This window comes from Glycine max, chromosome 17 (assembly GCF_000004515.6).
Source record: "Glycine max cultivar Williams 82 chromosome 17, Glycine_max_v4.0, whole genome shotgun sequence".
NCBI lineage: Eukaryota > Viridiplantae > Streptophyta > Magnoliopsida > Fabales > Fabaceae > Glycine > Glycine max.
Genome location: NC_038253.2, coordinates 3,695,247 through 3,711,049, shown reverse-complemented (window position 1 = coordinate 3,711,049; position 15,803 = coordinate 3,695,247). Strand labels below are relative to the sequence as shown.

General features: G+C 34.1%; 1 protein-coding gene and 1 non-coding gene across 2 annotated transcripts; one reads left to right on the top strand and one right to left on the bottom strand.

Annotated features, from left to right (window-relative positions):
* Positions 1-7,291: 7,291 nt before the first annotated feature.
* TRNAS-GCU (transfer RNA serine (anticodon GCU)) lies at positions 7,292-7,373 on the bottom strand. The gene has a single exon. It is a non-coding gene; the product is annotated as a tRNA-Ser (tRNA).
* Positions 7,374-12,726: 5,353 nt separating this feature from the next.
* LOC100797924 (subtilisin-like protease SBT1.8) lies at positions 12,727-15,515 on the top strand. The gene has a single exon (XM_041011343.1). It carries the CDS (start codon positions 13,021-13,023, stop codon positions 15,280-15,282), a length of 2,262 nt encoding a protein of 753 aa, XP_040867277.1. The 5' UTR covers positions 12,727-13,020; the 3' UTR covers positions 15,283-15,515.
* The last annotated feature ends 288 nt before the right edge of the window (positions 15,516-15,803 follow it).

Here is a 15,803-nt window from a genome sequence, read left to right as displayed (position 1 = left end):
GAAATAATCATTAATTTGGAATTAAATAACCTTACAAATTTGGCCACTTTGGTGACTAACAAATTCAACATACATTTAATTCCAACCAAATATGTATGGTCTGCACATACTTATTGCTATTAACAATTCATAGCCATTCTATTAATTTCATTCCAGGCCATAAAATAATATTTGCATTTATTTGTGTTTTTGCATTCAAACATGTTCAAGCAAATATGTAGCATATACATATATTTAGTGCTACCAATAATTGCAAAACATTCACATTAATTTAATGACAGAATATAAACTTTCAATCCTTTAATCACCTTCAACAATAATTTTTTGAAAAAAAAAAAGATCAAGTAGGATTGGAAATAGCAAACATAATGTTGCAAATAGCAATTTCCAAAATTTCATATTCTTCCCTACAACAAACGTACCTGCGCAGCTTTTCAAAATTGGAATTGAATCTTTACGTTAATGGCACGCTTCCTTCCTTTCACCATTAGAAGTAAAAACTTTCTCCAAATTAAATATATACATGTCGTGTAGCTTTCTCTCTGATAATCATAAGTTTTCAAATAATCTTTCTCCAAAAATTGGTATTCAACAATAACAAAATATTGCCAATAAAATAATACATGCAGCAGAAAATAAAATTCCTAAATTTCATAATTAGGATTTATGCATAATTGGAAGAAATTAAATTATCCCTAAATTTCATAATTAGGGTTCATACATAATTGAGAGAAATTAAATTATCCCTAAATTTCATAATTAGGGTTCATACATAATTGGGAGAAATTAAATCATTCTTGGATAATCATAAATTTCATAACACATGCTCTGATACCACATGTAAAAATTCTTAAGGGGTTTCCTAGACTATCAATGATAGGAAACAACAGGATCTTGAAACCTATGGTTCTCACAAACAATCAATAAACAACAATAGATAATGATGTGTACCTTTCTCCATAGGAAGACTTGTACCTTTCTCCATAGGAACTTCTCTCTGGTGCACTTTGATTTCCTTGAAAGATGAGAGAAATAAGATTTCACTTCCTTTGGCCTTTCTTTTCTGCCTCTCTCCGTTAGTGATGGCTATGAGTGAGAGAGAACACTTTTCTGGTCAGGAAGTGAACCTTATTTCACGTTAGTGGGTATTAAGTCCCTTTAATAACCACTACTCCCATCAAGTAGTAGTCAACCTAGAAACTTCTCCTATTAAGCCCAATTACAATTTAGTCATTAATCGTTAATTATTTATTTATTAGTCCCTACTAAGTCACATGCCTCTCACATGAGACATTAATTCTAACACTTTATATTTAAATTCCCATAATGGTTATATAGCAGCGCATAAGACGAAGTTTCCTCATCATTATATTCCATAATTGAGTAGTGTGAACTAGGGATTTAGCGCCCTAGTTTATTAAAGCGAGTGATTACATTTTAAGTAATAAAAGTATAACTATAACCTTAATTAAAAATTAACCTCACTTTTAATTAAGTGTGTTGTGTTAATTGTAATCTTTTGTTAATTATACATTATTTAAAATGTGACAGACCGAAGTCGCAAACGAAGATAGAGGTCAATTGATTTGATTTTGTTGCTTACTGTCTAACATAAGTGGTTTCAAATCGTTTAGCTTTTTCTTATTTTTCTCTACAGTAGTTATATACACAACTTTTTTTTTCTGGTTAGCAAAAACACTCAAATTTGTTGATAAGGAAAGAAGCTGGACAGGCTGGCGTCTCCAGAACAACTCACTGACACCAACTATCCTAATAGACAGTAAGTCAATGATGTAAAATAGTAGTACTTATAATTGGAGCTCTTAAATTTAATCATATATGTCAGTATGTCGCAACTCAATGTTTTTAATTCTTCATATTTTTCTTTTGTTTTCTTCTTTAGATTTCATATACTTCTTACTAGTCAAGTGACAAGAGTCACGACTCACGTCACGACCAGTATTTTGTCTATCAAATTCAATATAGTAAGAAGGAACATTATGGTTTTCGACATATCGATTTTAATTTTTCTTTATTTTCACAAAATTTGATTTTTGTTAAAATGATTTTAAAATCAAATAATTTATGTTTGAAAACTTTTATTGAAACTAAGCTTATAATAAATTTTCACAGGAAATTTTCAACACAATACAAAATTACTTTTTTTTTTTTTTTAATTTTTAGTTTCATATGCTTTGTGAATTAAAAGCAATTTTTGTTCAAAAGGATCAAATATTTTTGTACATATTTGTACACAATTAAATTTTTTCTTATAAGATATCACAGATATCTTCTACAGGAAACCGTTCTGTTTGAGCGAGTAAACTGGACCATGCATAAAACTTTCTCTTTAAATATATAATGCAATTAATTATATATTTAAGAGTTAAAATCAAAACAAATAATTAACTAAACTTTAATAACTTCGTACTAATTAGTCCATGAACTCCATGAATGAACAATTAAACTTGGGATTCATTGGGATCCCAGGTTCATTATAGAAAGAAAAGAAGCTGATGTAGTTGCTCTTGTATCTTGTGTACAAATATGTAAAAAGCATTTAATTAATAAGTAATGTACATAAAAATTTAGTGCCCTAATTTATACTCATAATATGAAAATTCCATCACTGATTGTGTGATATTTGTGAACATTTTAACCAAATACGATACAAACAAAACAATTCAATCATAGGTAAGGTCTTCACCAAGGGCACAAAAGCTGCTAACAGTGTGGTATCTGCTATAGCAAAGGGTTTGTTTGACTGCAAATTGGATACAGCACATCGCGCTGTGGTGTATCGTGATCGCTTCACACTGAAGTTCATTTGAAGTTAGACCATTTCTAAACCACAAGCAGGTCTCTTACCCTCCTCATCAGTCATCAGCCAATCAAATAAAACAGAAGAAAGTGAAAAGCATTTTTAATTAAAATGTTTATTCATTTCTTTGACTAGTTGAGCATATCAGTCATCTGCTGCCTAATATACACTTCAAGGTATTTGGGTACTAAAAACTATATTAAATCCGTATAGTTAACTTAATTTTTACATAAATAAATAAAAATTTGGAATTCAACATAATCTACCATTTTTTGTACTCAATCTAACTAATTGCAAAGATTAAATAACAAGAGGAATCCATCTTACAAGAAAATAATATGAAGTTATTGGCAAACAAACAATAATCTTTATGTGACGGTCAAATTAGTCTTCCATGTCAAAAGCTTCGTCACATACATACTAAGTCCACCGCGACCAGAATAAAGATCCCTAAAGTGAACCAATCAATAACCCAATATGCAAAGCTCAACCTCATCCTACACGAAACCAAACAGAGTACAAAGTAAATAGAAAGGTAATTAATTGAGGAGGTATTTTCCAAGAACTTGCTGGGTTCATGCCTGGAAACACCCATGTTTTTTCCCTTGTAAGTGGTTTAAAAACCCTACTTCTATACCTTGTAAGTTGCAAGTGTATGAAAACTAGTACTATAAATAGGCCAGCCTCTTTCCATTTATGAGATCATTTTCTACTTCTGTCTCTTCTTATATGCACCCATAACTAGAAACCTAGCCTTGATTTCCGGTGTGGGATTTGTGCAGCGTTTCTAAGTGATGAACCGGGACAAGAGTATAGATAAAACAATGAAGCCGCGAAGGAGAAATCCCAAAAGATCAAGACGCAATGGTGGTGGTGGCGGCGGGGGCACTGGCGACCACCATAGTCCGGTGTTAGGTCTATGCCGCTTTCTTCTCGGGGTCATCGTGTTGTCCTTGGTTTTGTTTCTTTTCCTTTATTTCATTTTAGGCTTATGAAAAAGGAAGAAAAAAAAACTATTACTAGGCGTGTGGTTTTAAAAAAAAAAAAGGCACGCAAGAATAAAGAGATCTTTGTAGTCATTGGACTCGGTGGATCAAGTTCCATGCACTTTCAAATATTGGGAGGAAAGGCACAATTAGGATTAAATTTCATAACGTCAATTGGTGTTCTTGGGCGGTAAAAAGGGTAGACTGATACATATGATGGTGTATGGACCTTGATCCACCGGTAAAATACTGATTTATGTTTGTAATATTCTGTTTTACTATTATTCAGCAGGTTTCAACTGAGTGTTGTTTAAAGTATTAACAATATCTCGAGGGGAAGGGGATATATATATATATATATATATATATATATATATATATACGCGTCAGTGTTTGAAATAATATTAATTTTTGACAAAAAAAAATGAATAAAGAGGAAGCATGCATATTCAGAATTCAAACCTTTAATTTACAGATTTACCTTCCGACTCAATTGGTTAAGCTGTCCTCTCAATAAAAATATGGACCATTATGTATTATATATAATATCTTAATCTAATTCACTAAATTCAGAATATTGGTTCCCCATCATTTGATGGGGATGTGGATATAAAAGGACAAAAATGCATCTTAGAGATTGATGCATCATAGAGGTTCAGGCGGTACGACAGGGTGAATTCAATAATGTTTTTTTTTTTTCATTTTCATTTTCTTTGATCTCCTCCCTCTTTTTTTTTATTGAATTTGTTGTAAGTCTCTCTTTAAACAAAAATGTTTTTTTTCTCTTCAAAATAAATATAGAAAAATGTATTTTCTCAAATTTTCTCAAATTATAAAAATTATAATATAATACTTTGGATTAAAGTAAACTTAAATACAGTTTTATTTATTCACTTTAAAATAAACCCACTTCAAAGAATATTGTTAATATTTGTATGATTTTCCTTTAATCTTGCGATTCAAATCTCCCTTAATTGTTTCTCTCTTTTTACATTTTTTTAGGGATTCTCTCTTTGTACCTTATTCTTTAATAAAATGTTATCTATGACTTTAATATTTGTCTTTAATAATGTTTTTCTTCCTTAAATGTGACTTTTATATTCAATAATGTAATGTCTATTTTTAGATATTTAAATCGATTATGCGAAATATAAAATTAAAACTAAGTTTCATAAGATTAAAAAAAAATAACAAGTTGATACGTCAAAACAAGTTTAATAGATACACTAAAATTTATTTATTATAAAAAGAACATCGAACCCAAAGGAGTATATTATTTGGACATATCCTACTTTCTAAAATTTATTTAAATTTAAACTTGATCCAGAACAATTTTTGAAAGTAAAAAGATCGATGCCAATTGCTCCATGTACTTCCCAATTATTTCTTGTATTTTTTTTTTCATCTTTCAAGATGGCCAATCCGAAATGTATTTTTGGAATGTAATACATTCTTGATGCATTTTCTTTTTTTAGGTTCCGAAATGATTAATCCAAAAAGTCAAACAAACATTTCCGAAAAAATGAAAAAAAACAACTTGAGTAGTGGAGGAAGCCACAACCTCAAATGATTGCTCCCTGCATCACAGGCCCAATGTGCTAAAATCTGAAATGGTCAAGGAAATTATTTAATGCACTCTATTATTTGCTTGATGTTTATTATGGATCGCCCGACAATTCATAATATAAAATTATATTATAAATGTCTAATCCATAACTCAGTTACGTAGTTTTATTTAATATTTTTTATTTTTTATTTAATATATTTTATAAATGAATCACTAATAAAATTGAGTTGTGACTATATAACATTAGAAAAAATAGAGAAAATATTAAATCAAAATAATATACAAAAGTATAAAAAATATTAAATAAAATAATAATTTAAATAAAATTATTTACTACTTCAAAAAGTTCTTATATTTTAAATAAGAAGTAATAAATTTTTTCACGATTTTAATAGAAAAGAAAAAAAAAGTTATAAAGTGATTTACAATTTTAAACTCAGAAGTGATGTCATTTCTTACTATTTATTCTTTTCTTGATATTTATTTAAAATTTACTCCATTTGATGATTTAGAAAAAAATTTACCCCTAAACGGTTGTTTGGCCCAAGTTTGAACCACCTTTGACTTGTAAATATCATGCTGGTTTTGTGTTATCTGCTCAAACCATGGAAGATATCTAATGACCATGCAAGCAAGCAAACCGAGCTAGGCTGTGCCGTGGAATTGCTTTCCCTCTTTAGAAATGTTCCTTCTTTTACTGTAATTGTGTCTTTACGTGGGGTGTTTATAAGTTATAACCATGCTTTTCACTTTAACTGAATTAACAGATGGCTCAAGACGCGTCAAGTTTGAAGTTTGTCCCCAATTGCAACGTATGTTGTTGGCCTAATACAATGAGAATTATTTGATTTAGACGATATAATAAAACCACCTTTGGAATGTAACTATAGATATATTTTGTAAATTCTACATTTAGTCAATACTTCCTGATAAAAAGCTAAAAATGCTCACTTATTTTAAAATCACACGGCAATTTTGATTAAGTGGGATTCAAAGTGGATTTATATATATATATATATATATATATATGTGTGTGTGTGTGTGTGCATGCTTTCCAAATTAAGGATGAGATGTTAAACTTAAATATTTAAGGTAACCCAACCATGATTTTGTTAAATATTTTCATTCTCTGTACTTTTATCTCATTTTCTAACACGAAAATATTTATAAAAAAAAATACTAAATTAATGGACTTATAAAACACTTTTAAAGTATATTAAAAAAATGAAAAAATTATAAATATACAAAACAAATCAAATTCAAGCTCTTTTTTCTCTAATAAGCAAGCTCAAGGTTGTTTCATTTAAAATAAATGAATCATACTTTTTTTTTACTAAAAAAGGAGTCATACTTGAACATTAACACCCACATATATTACTTAAGTTTTCTACCTGTGTTTAACTTGTTTACATCACCATTAAAACCTATCAAAAGATAATGTCATAAACAATGCGATTTTAATTCTGAAGATTTGAAATGTTTGCGAGTACTTTTTTTCTAATTCAGAAAGTTTCATGTAAATGTAAATAGGAAGAAAAAAAAAACTTCACTCTTATAATTCACTCTTCCCTTAACTTGATTTTGATATTTATTTTTCTTTATTTAAATGTTTAAATAAAACAAGAGAAAAATATGTAACTTAAACTAAATATGGAAAAAAAATTAGAGTACCAAACAAATTGCTCATAAGTGAGGCTGTAAGGGTCTAGCATGCTGGGTAACAAAATTCTAGTATTTTAGTATGAAGGTTTTTTGTTTTTGTTTTGAAAGAGTGACACAAACACTGTGTACTGCTATGGTGTTTTGGACTTGAATGATTCCTGTGAATAGGGCCCAACGTTTGGTTTTGGACCTTTGCCAGATGCATAAGATAGCAAAGTAGTTTATTGGAACGATAAAAACATAAAAATTAATGTTCGTCGCCTGAGAGATTCGAACTCTCGCGGGGAAACCCCATGTACTTAGCAGGCACACGCCTTAACCACTCGGCCAAAGCGACTGTTTACTTGTTCCTTTGTAAAAGAAATTTTAAATATATTTTCATTCTGAGAAACTGAAGTATCATTTTTCTTTGATTTAATTTGTGCAGTGTGGTTTTAATTTTCAGATGACAAATAAATCAAACCGAATCTTGTTTATTCCTTATATTTGACTTTATTATCCGATAAATTATTGTTATGAATATTTTCTTGCTTCTCACCCAATATCTCCATAGATGACCCGTTCAAGATACAATTAAGCACTTTTTTTAATAAAGAAATGAACTGTGATTTATTAACAGTTAGTTTCTTCTGCTAGTAGATTTTATAAAACGATTAATTGATTTGAATTTTTAAAATAAAAATTGAATCAAACATAAAATCATTAACATGCATTAAGATAACAGTAGCCAACCCGTGGCAATAAGTAGGGCATGTTAGAATTAATCATACTCGCCTGTTTACATTGTGTTAAGTTTAAGGTCAGAAAACAAATTAATTGTAAATTAATTATAGGTAATTACAATAAAAGGTAGATACATTATTAAACGATAGAACGTTCTCAAAAAATATTGTATTAAATGGCATAAATTTATCCTTTAGTTTTTAATCGTTATGATACACTCCCTCATTTCACACCACAAAAAATATGATATATATCGTTAAATTATGTCGTATGACATGACATATATATGAGTATCAATATCTTTTTAACAATATTTGAGAATAGAGAATAATTTTTGCACTTTTATTTTTCAGGTTTGAAATCAATGGATAAGAAAGTAAGGTTATATTGTTTACTTTTAAAATATCATTGGTTAAAAAAAATATATAGATTAAAAGTAAAAATACTGTTTATTTCATTTAAATTGCATGTAATTATGTACACGTACAGTTTGTCAGGCAAAAATGTTATTATAGTCTATTTGACTGTCCTTGAATGGAAAGTTAAATATTCTTCTTTTGCATAAAATATTAGCAAATATAAAAAATAATTATAATATTTGCAAGTTGTAACAATTAAAAACAAATAAAAGGATTTTATTATTTTTTGTTACAAGTAAAAGGATTTTATTATCGAACCATAATAATAAACAAGTTATCATCAATCGCGCTTTTGATGTAAATGGGCCATATGCATCAGCAGCATCACTTGGTTTGAACATATAAACCCGTGAATATGTGTCAGACGAAAAGATCCCTATGAATTTTGTAATTTTTGTACAAGGGGACAAAACAATATTGAATGGGGAGATTACAATGCAGCTAGGTATCTAATGTTGTAGAACTCATTTAAAATGGTTTTATATCCATATATTTAGACATGTAAATACAAATGCATTTGTGTAAAGTATAGAGAGCTCATGAAATTAAACTTGCGAGGGCACATGCGATCGAAGAGGAGCTTATGTAAAGCCAAGATACAATATTTTTCTTCTCTTATATACGCATGCATGGTGATGCTGATGATGTTATAAGAAAGTTGTTGTCGTGATTGCTCTCTTTGATAAAGTGAAAGACGCGTTTTCACAGTTGCTAATTGTAAATATTAACGATAACGATGACAAGAGAGAAAGTAACCCCGAATGCATGTGCAACCACAAACAGAAACAGCCAACAGCAACTACGCATGCAGACACGGAAACTTTCTGATTTGTACGTATGCCCTGGCTCCCTCTATTAAGCGGGTGTTCGTGACCCCATTCGATTCTGATCAAATTTAGAATTTGATCTGATTTGATTTTCTCAATTCTTTTTTGAGTGACTTAATCCGTAAATAAATGATTTTGATTAATTTAATTCGATTTTGATTCAAATACATAAATAATTTAATTTAATTTATTTAAATTCATTTGGGTGAATTTAAATTTACAGCAACTCATACCGGTGAACACCCTAATCTATCTGCATATAATAAAAGACTCTCTTTATGTTCCAATCTTGAGAGTCACATTCATAAGGGAATCAAGGGATAGCTAATCCCCCACCTTTTTTTATGGGTACAAACTAACGTTAATTAGGTGGTTGTCCTAATCTTGAGAATTAAATAGTAGCCGTTGTAACTTGTACTACATGAGTTTAAACGGGAATATCATGAGTTACTCAATGAAATTATGAATAGACACACGAATTGAGTCGATATGCTAAAATATAAAGTTATTTTTTATATATGCTTCTACTAGCAGTATGTATAGATGCAAATATGGAATATCTCTGTATTCTTTTGTCTACATGAATGAGGGATTTCACTTATTTCCCAAATAACTCTGCGACATTTATTTCACGCAATAATTTGTTGTATCAAACATGTTAACCACAAATAACTTGTTGTATCGAGAAAGTTCACCTCAAATGAATTTAAATTAGTAGGTTAGGGCGGTTTGTTGGGTTAAATCACTTAACCTACTCCTATATATTATTCTTGGCGGGTTAGGCAAATTCAATCCACCTTACCATCCCTAATAGATACGTAGATATCATTTTAAATATTTGACTAATTAAGGTAATGTTCACGTACATGAGAAAGAGAATGAGAAAAACACTAATTAATCGCTTTATGACAATTGTAATTCCTTTCTTGAACTTTTCATAGACACTAAGATTATCTCAATTACATTACTGAAGTCTACATAATGACTCGATCTTCTATGTTGATCACTCTCAAATCTTCTTCCTTCCTTGTTCATTTTTTCTACTTTAAAAATATAAGTATAATCGTGGGTTTTTTTCATTAACAATCTCTCAAAATATGAATAAAATAAAAATGTATACAATTGAATTATAACTTCTTGAAAACCTTTCTCACCTCACTTTTCCAAAAGTTAAAGTATATAACTTAATTTTGAACTTATAAAAAATCGAGTTGTTTCATCTCCTTATCATTTCTTTTCTTATGAATACTTGTGGAAAAAAAAAAATTCAAACTGAACCCAGCTCTAGTATACACTGTTCAGCACGAGTGGGATGGATGTCCATGGTCTAACAAGGAAACCATTCATTGGAGAAAATTAATAAAGCATGCACGCATACGTCATATTCTCGTCGTTGTGCTACGTACTTTTTGTTGTGCTTCGTTTTGTAATTGCTTCTTTGTTTTGATTGCGAAGTCCGTGAGTGGATAGGAAAACAAGAAAGAAAAATTATATATGTTAAGTTATATATATGCATAGAAACAAGGGAACCTTCAATTAAATATTACTAGTTAATTTGGAATGGACGTCAAATTATATTTGAGGACAAAAGAAAAATTAAAAGGCGTTTATTCATCCTCTACACATCTAATGACTCTTTGATTTCTTTTCAACAACATAATTTTGCATAACATCTGAAATATAACGTAATACCAGTAATACTCTATCGTGGGCAACAAACACAAATGAGGTTTAGCTAAAGATAAATAGTTGAATGCAGCATATATTGTTATTAGCAGCCTTGCCGTAAAGTGTGGTGCATATATATGGTCGAATCAAGAGAAGATGTGGTGTATCAGTGAACTTAACGAGCATAGTACAAAAAGAATAGGCAGAGATTTAATTTCCACTAAAACACTCTCTTGCATGAACAAAGAATGGTGAAGATATAGGTGGACCCTCCTCCGTGACGCGTTTCCAGCTGTTTAATCCATGTCTTCATGTGTTTGTTCATAATTTGATGAAGACAAAAGTATCTCCCCCGAAATCTATCCTTCACAATCTCGGATTGGTAAATGACATTGTTATGAATCAAGTGCTTGGTATAGTAAGATTGCCGCGCGGGTGATGTTGATATTCAACGTTTAATTCTCCATCGTTTCACGTGGCTGTATTTAAGGAAAGTCTGAAAATAGATTTCTATAAAATATATAAGTAATTTTTTAATAAATATTTTCTAATTTAATATTGTTCACAATAAAAATTAAAAATGATAAACTAATATAAAATTAATTTAAAAAATAAAAAGTGTGAAGAAAATCAAACATACTCTTATTCTTCATTTTTTATCTTAAAACTCTTGAGTCAAAACATGTTTTCACTCTAGGTGGAAAATGAACAAATAAATACAAATAGAAGAAAAATAATTAGAGAAAAGAGAAATATAATGAAAACAAAGTAGAAAGTTGGATTGTTTAATTTAAGAGAAATGAGTGTGAAATAAAGTAAAAATAACAAAATAAAATTGTTTGGTTTGAATGAAATAGGGTTAGACAAATGAATAAAGCGGCAAAAATACTATTATATCTTTAATTTTTATTTTTTTTGGTACATAGGAATAGGAAAAGAAAAGAACAAAGGCTAGCTCTACCGTTGAGGAAAGATCAAGCCTCAACAAAATCTAAAATAGCATCTGGTGGTGAGCTCCAGTGAGCATCCATGTCTATCAATCCTGCACCCCATCTAGCTAGCCAGCCTATCCGCGACATGAGTCATGAGGTATGTGAGTAAAAGAAACCTTCGAGTCTCTTGAAGGCTTAAAGATCGAATAGCCATAAGCTCCTTTTCCATATGCATTTAAAGCTATGCGGTCATCTTCCCAATCATTCAAGGATGTGACTACACCCTTGTTATCAGATTCACACACTACTTCCTTTTTTGTGCCAGTTGACTGAATTTAATCGATTTAATTTAATATATAATCGATTAAAAATTGATGTATTTATTCGATTAAATGATACAAATAATCAATTATGCAACGATTCAACACAATTCCAATAATCGATTATTCAAAAGTGACAGATGGTTGAATTCAATTTCAATGATGATTATTCAAAAGTGATATAGGGTTCAATTTAGAAACAACAAGGGTAAGTATATATATAAATAAAAACGCACACTGCTCAGTCGCATGTAGCGGCATCACACAAGGAAGTGAAATTTTAATTGAGACCCACTGAAATCCCAATTAATTCTATCATAACTCATTTCCACCAAAATATTCACACTTAATTCTGTCTCTGCTCCCTTCTCAAAATCACTTCTATCAAACAGAGTGTACTAAGATATTTTGCCCCTAGCTATACCAACTGGCTTAAGAGATTTAGATAGCAACTTTCACTTCTCAAATGCATTGATTCAAATCTCCATATTGGTTATTGGTGTTAAGAGCTTAATTGTGTGATTACCTCCCTAAAAAATCATTTTGAGAAGATTTTTGCCTTCCCCTCATGATTTTAAGACATGTAGTTCACCAATAGTATAAGGGCAAGAAATTCTTATTAGTTATTAATGTTGATGGACAAAAAAGAAATCTATTTTTTTGTGTTGAATATAATTATTTTTAGAATATAGAACTCATTCCTATGATTAAAATCAAAGCAAAAATAAAAAAAATAAAAATGAAAGATCCTTTAATCGAAAAATAACTGAAAAATTAAAGAAACAATTTTCAAGTTAAGAATGAAATATTGAGCCCAATGAAAAGTTTTCATTTTGATAAGTTAAAAGCTAGTAATATAAAATAACGTGGGCAGAATCGTGGACACTTAAAATTAAAAAATATGAGTTTGATGATGTTTGGAGAAGGAGTGGAAGAGGAAAAGCCGTTGCGAAAACTGAAAAGCCCGGGATTTTTGAAGAGGAGAATGTGACAAGTGAGGATGATTTAGCATTAGTTCCCACGGCCACCCCCAAATTCTTGTTTTTATAAGAGAGGCAAAGTCACACTACACTTGTTTATTGTAATTAAGCAGCCATGGAGTCATCAATTTCCCTTTCCTTCTTCTCCTTCTTTCTCCTCCAACTCACACTACTATCTGCGACCAAGAAGACTTACATAGTACACATGAAACACCGCCACGATTCCACCGTGCACCCCACGCACCGTGACTGGTACACTGCCACACTCGATTCTTCTCCAGACTCTCTCCTCTATGCCTACACCGCCGCTTACAACGGCTTCGCTGCCACTCTCGACCCTCAACAAGCCCACGCGCTTCGAGCTTCCCATTCCGTCTTGGCCGTCTACGAAGACACGCGCTACACGCTTCACACCACTCGCACCCCCGAGTTCCTGGGCCTCCAGGCCCATTCCGCCTTCTGGCAAGACCTCCACCAGGCCTCACACGACGTCGTCATCGGTGTCCTCGACACTGGCGTCTGGCCCGAATCGCAAAGCTTCGACGACTCTCAAATGCCGCAAATCCCCACGCGCTGGCGCGGTAACTGCGAGTCCGCACCTGACTTCGACCCTTCTCTCTGTAACAACAAACTCATCGGAGCTCGCAGTTTCTCCAAGGGCTACCGCATGGCCTCTAGTAACGCTAGAAAAACCAGAGACCCTGCTACCCCGCGTGACCTTGACGGCCACGGCACGCACACCGCCTCCACCGCCGCTGGCTCCGCCGTCGCCAACGCCACGCTCCTCGGCTACGCCACCGGCACTGCTCGCGGGATGGCGCCACAGGCGCGCGTGGCGGCCTATAAGGTCTGCTGGACCGGCGGCTGCTTCGCCTCCGACATTCTCGCCGGAATGGATCAGGCAATCCAGGACGGCGTCGATGTCCTCTCGCTCTCCCTCGGAGGCTCCTCCTCCGTCCCTTACTACTTCGACACCATCGCCATCGGAGCCTTCGCGGCGTTGGAGAGAGGCATCTTCGTCGCCTGCTCCGCGGGGAATACCGGACCTCGCGGCGGTTCTGTCGCGAATGTCGCTCCGTGGATCATGACCGTCGGAGCCGGCACTCTGGACCGTGATTTTCCGGCGTACGCCACTCTCGGGAACGGAAAACGCTTCGCCGGAGTTTCGCTCTACAGTGGAGAAGGGATGGGAGACGAACAGGTTGGTTTGGTTTATTTCAGCGACCGGTCGAACTCGTCGGGCAGCATTTGCATGCCGGGTTCGCTCGACGCGGAGAGCGTGCGCGGGAAGGTGGTGATTTGTGACAGGGGACTCAACTCGCGCGTGGAGAAGGGTGCGGTGGTGCGCGACGCCGGCGGGGTTGGGATGATACTCGCCAACACGGCGGCGAGCGGGGAGGGACTGGTGGCCGATAGTCACTTGGTGGCCGCCGTGGCGGTGGGGGAATCAGCGGGAGATGAGATCAGAGAGTACGCGTCGTTGGATCCTAATCCAACCGCTGTACTGAGCTTCGGTGGGACCGTGTTGAACGTGAGGCCCTCGCCAGTAGTAGCAGCGTTCAGCTCCCGAGGGCCGAATGGAGTCACGGCCCAAATACTAAAACCGGATGTTATTGGGCCTGGAGTGAACATATTAGCGGGATGGTCGGGGGCGGTTGGCCCATCAGGCACAGAAGACAGTCGCAAAACTAACTTTAACATTATGTCTGGTACTTCCATGTCCTGTCCCCACATAAGTGGTTTGGCTGCGTTGTTGAAAGCAGCACATCCAGATTGGAGTCCAAGTGCGATCAAATCAGCACTGATGACAACGGCTTATACCAATGACAACACAGAGTCACCAATTCGTGATGCAAAGGGAGAAGAAACCATCTCCACACCATGGGCCTATGGGGCCGGTCATGTCAACCCACAAAAGGCCCTATCTCCTGGGCTTGTTTATGAAGCCTCCACCCAAGACTACATTGCGTTTTTGTGCTCCTTGAACTACACGCTCGACCATCTCAGACTTGTTGTGAAGGATCCTGATGCCAATTGCTCAAAAAAATTCGCTGACCCGGCCGAGCTCAACTATCCATCCTTCTCGCTTGTTTTCGGAAGCAACAAGCTTCTTCGATACACGCGCACCTTGACCAACGTGGGGGAGCCGGGATCTGTCTATGATCTGGTGCTCAGCGTGCCATCCACGGTCCACGTCACCGTCAACCCTAGAAGGCTTCAGTTTCGACAACTAGGGGAAAGCCAAACCTACACGGTCACGTTTCTCTCTAATAGGACTCTTAATGATTCCGTTACTTCTGATTTTGGTACTATTATGTGGACCAATCAACTACACCAAGTTAGGACCCCGCTTGCTTTTACATGGACATATTTTTGACTTTGTTATTCGTTGGAGTACACTATATTATTTAAAGCCTAACGGTAATAGTCTATAGACTAGAGTGCAGAAAAAAAAAAAAAAAAAAAGCTGCATGACTTTAGTCTTCAGGCACCTTCCTGTTACCATCATAGTCAAGACTGAAATTGTAATAACAGATTGTAAAAGCTAATGCAACATGACACTCGCGTCTCACGTTCCATAATGCTATGTATCAAGAGTGCTTACGACTATTATTAATTTCATAGTTTCAGAATCCTCAATCAGCGTTGAATTGAATAATGCTTCAAATGGTGTACATGTTTCTCCAGATCATGCATGGTTTACTAAAACTAAAGTTTCACAGTGAACCAAACGTGGACTGACAAAGGCTGAGCGAGATGCTGGTAATGACTATTTTTTACCGATCCCGGGATCAGGTGGCCGATTTCACAAAAACGGAAACAGATTACGGGCAATTTTGCGCTCCTGAACAACCCATGTGCAATTGATGGATTTTGTTTTATTTTTCTCTTCCTGTG

Excerpts from the sequence above, each read along its gene's own strand:
- LOC100797924 (XM_041011343.1), top strand. The coding sequence starts at position 13,021 with ATGGAGTCATCAATTTCCCTTTCCTTCTTCTCCTTCTTTCTCCTCCAA.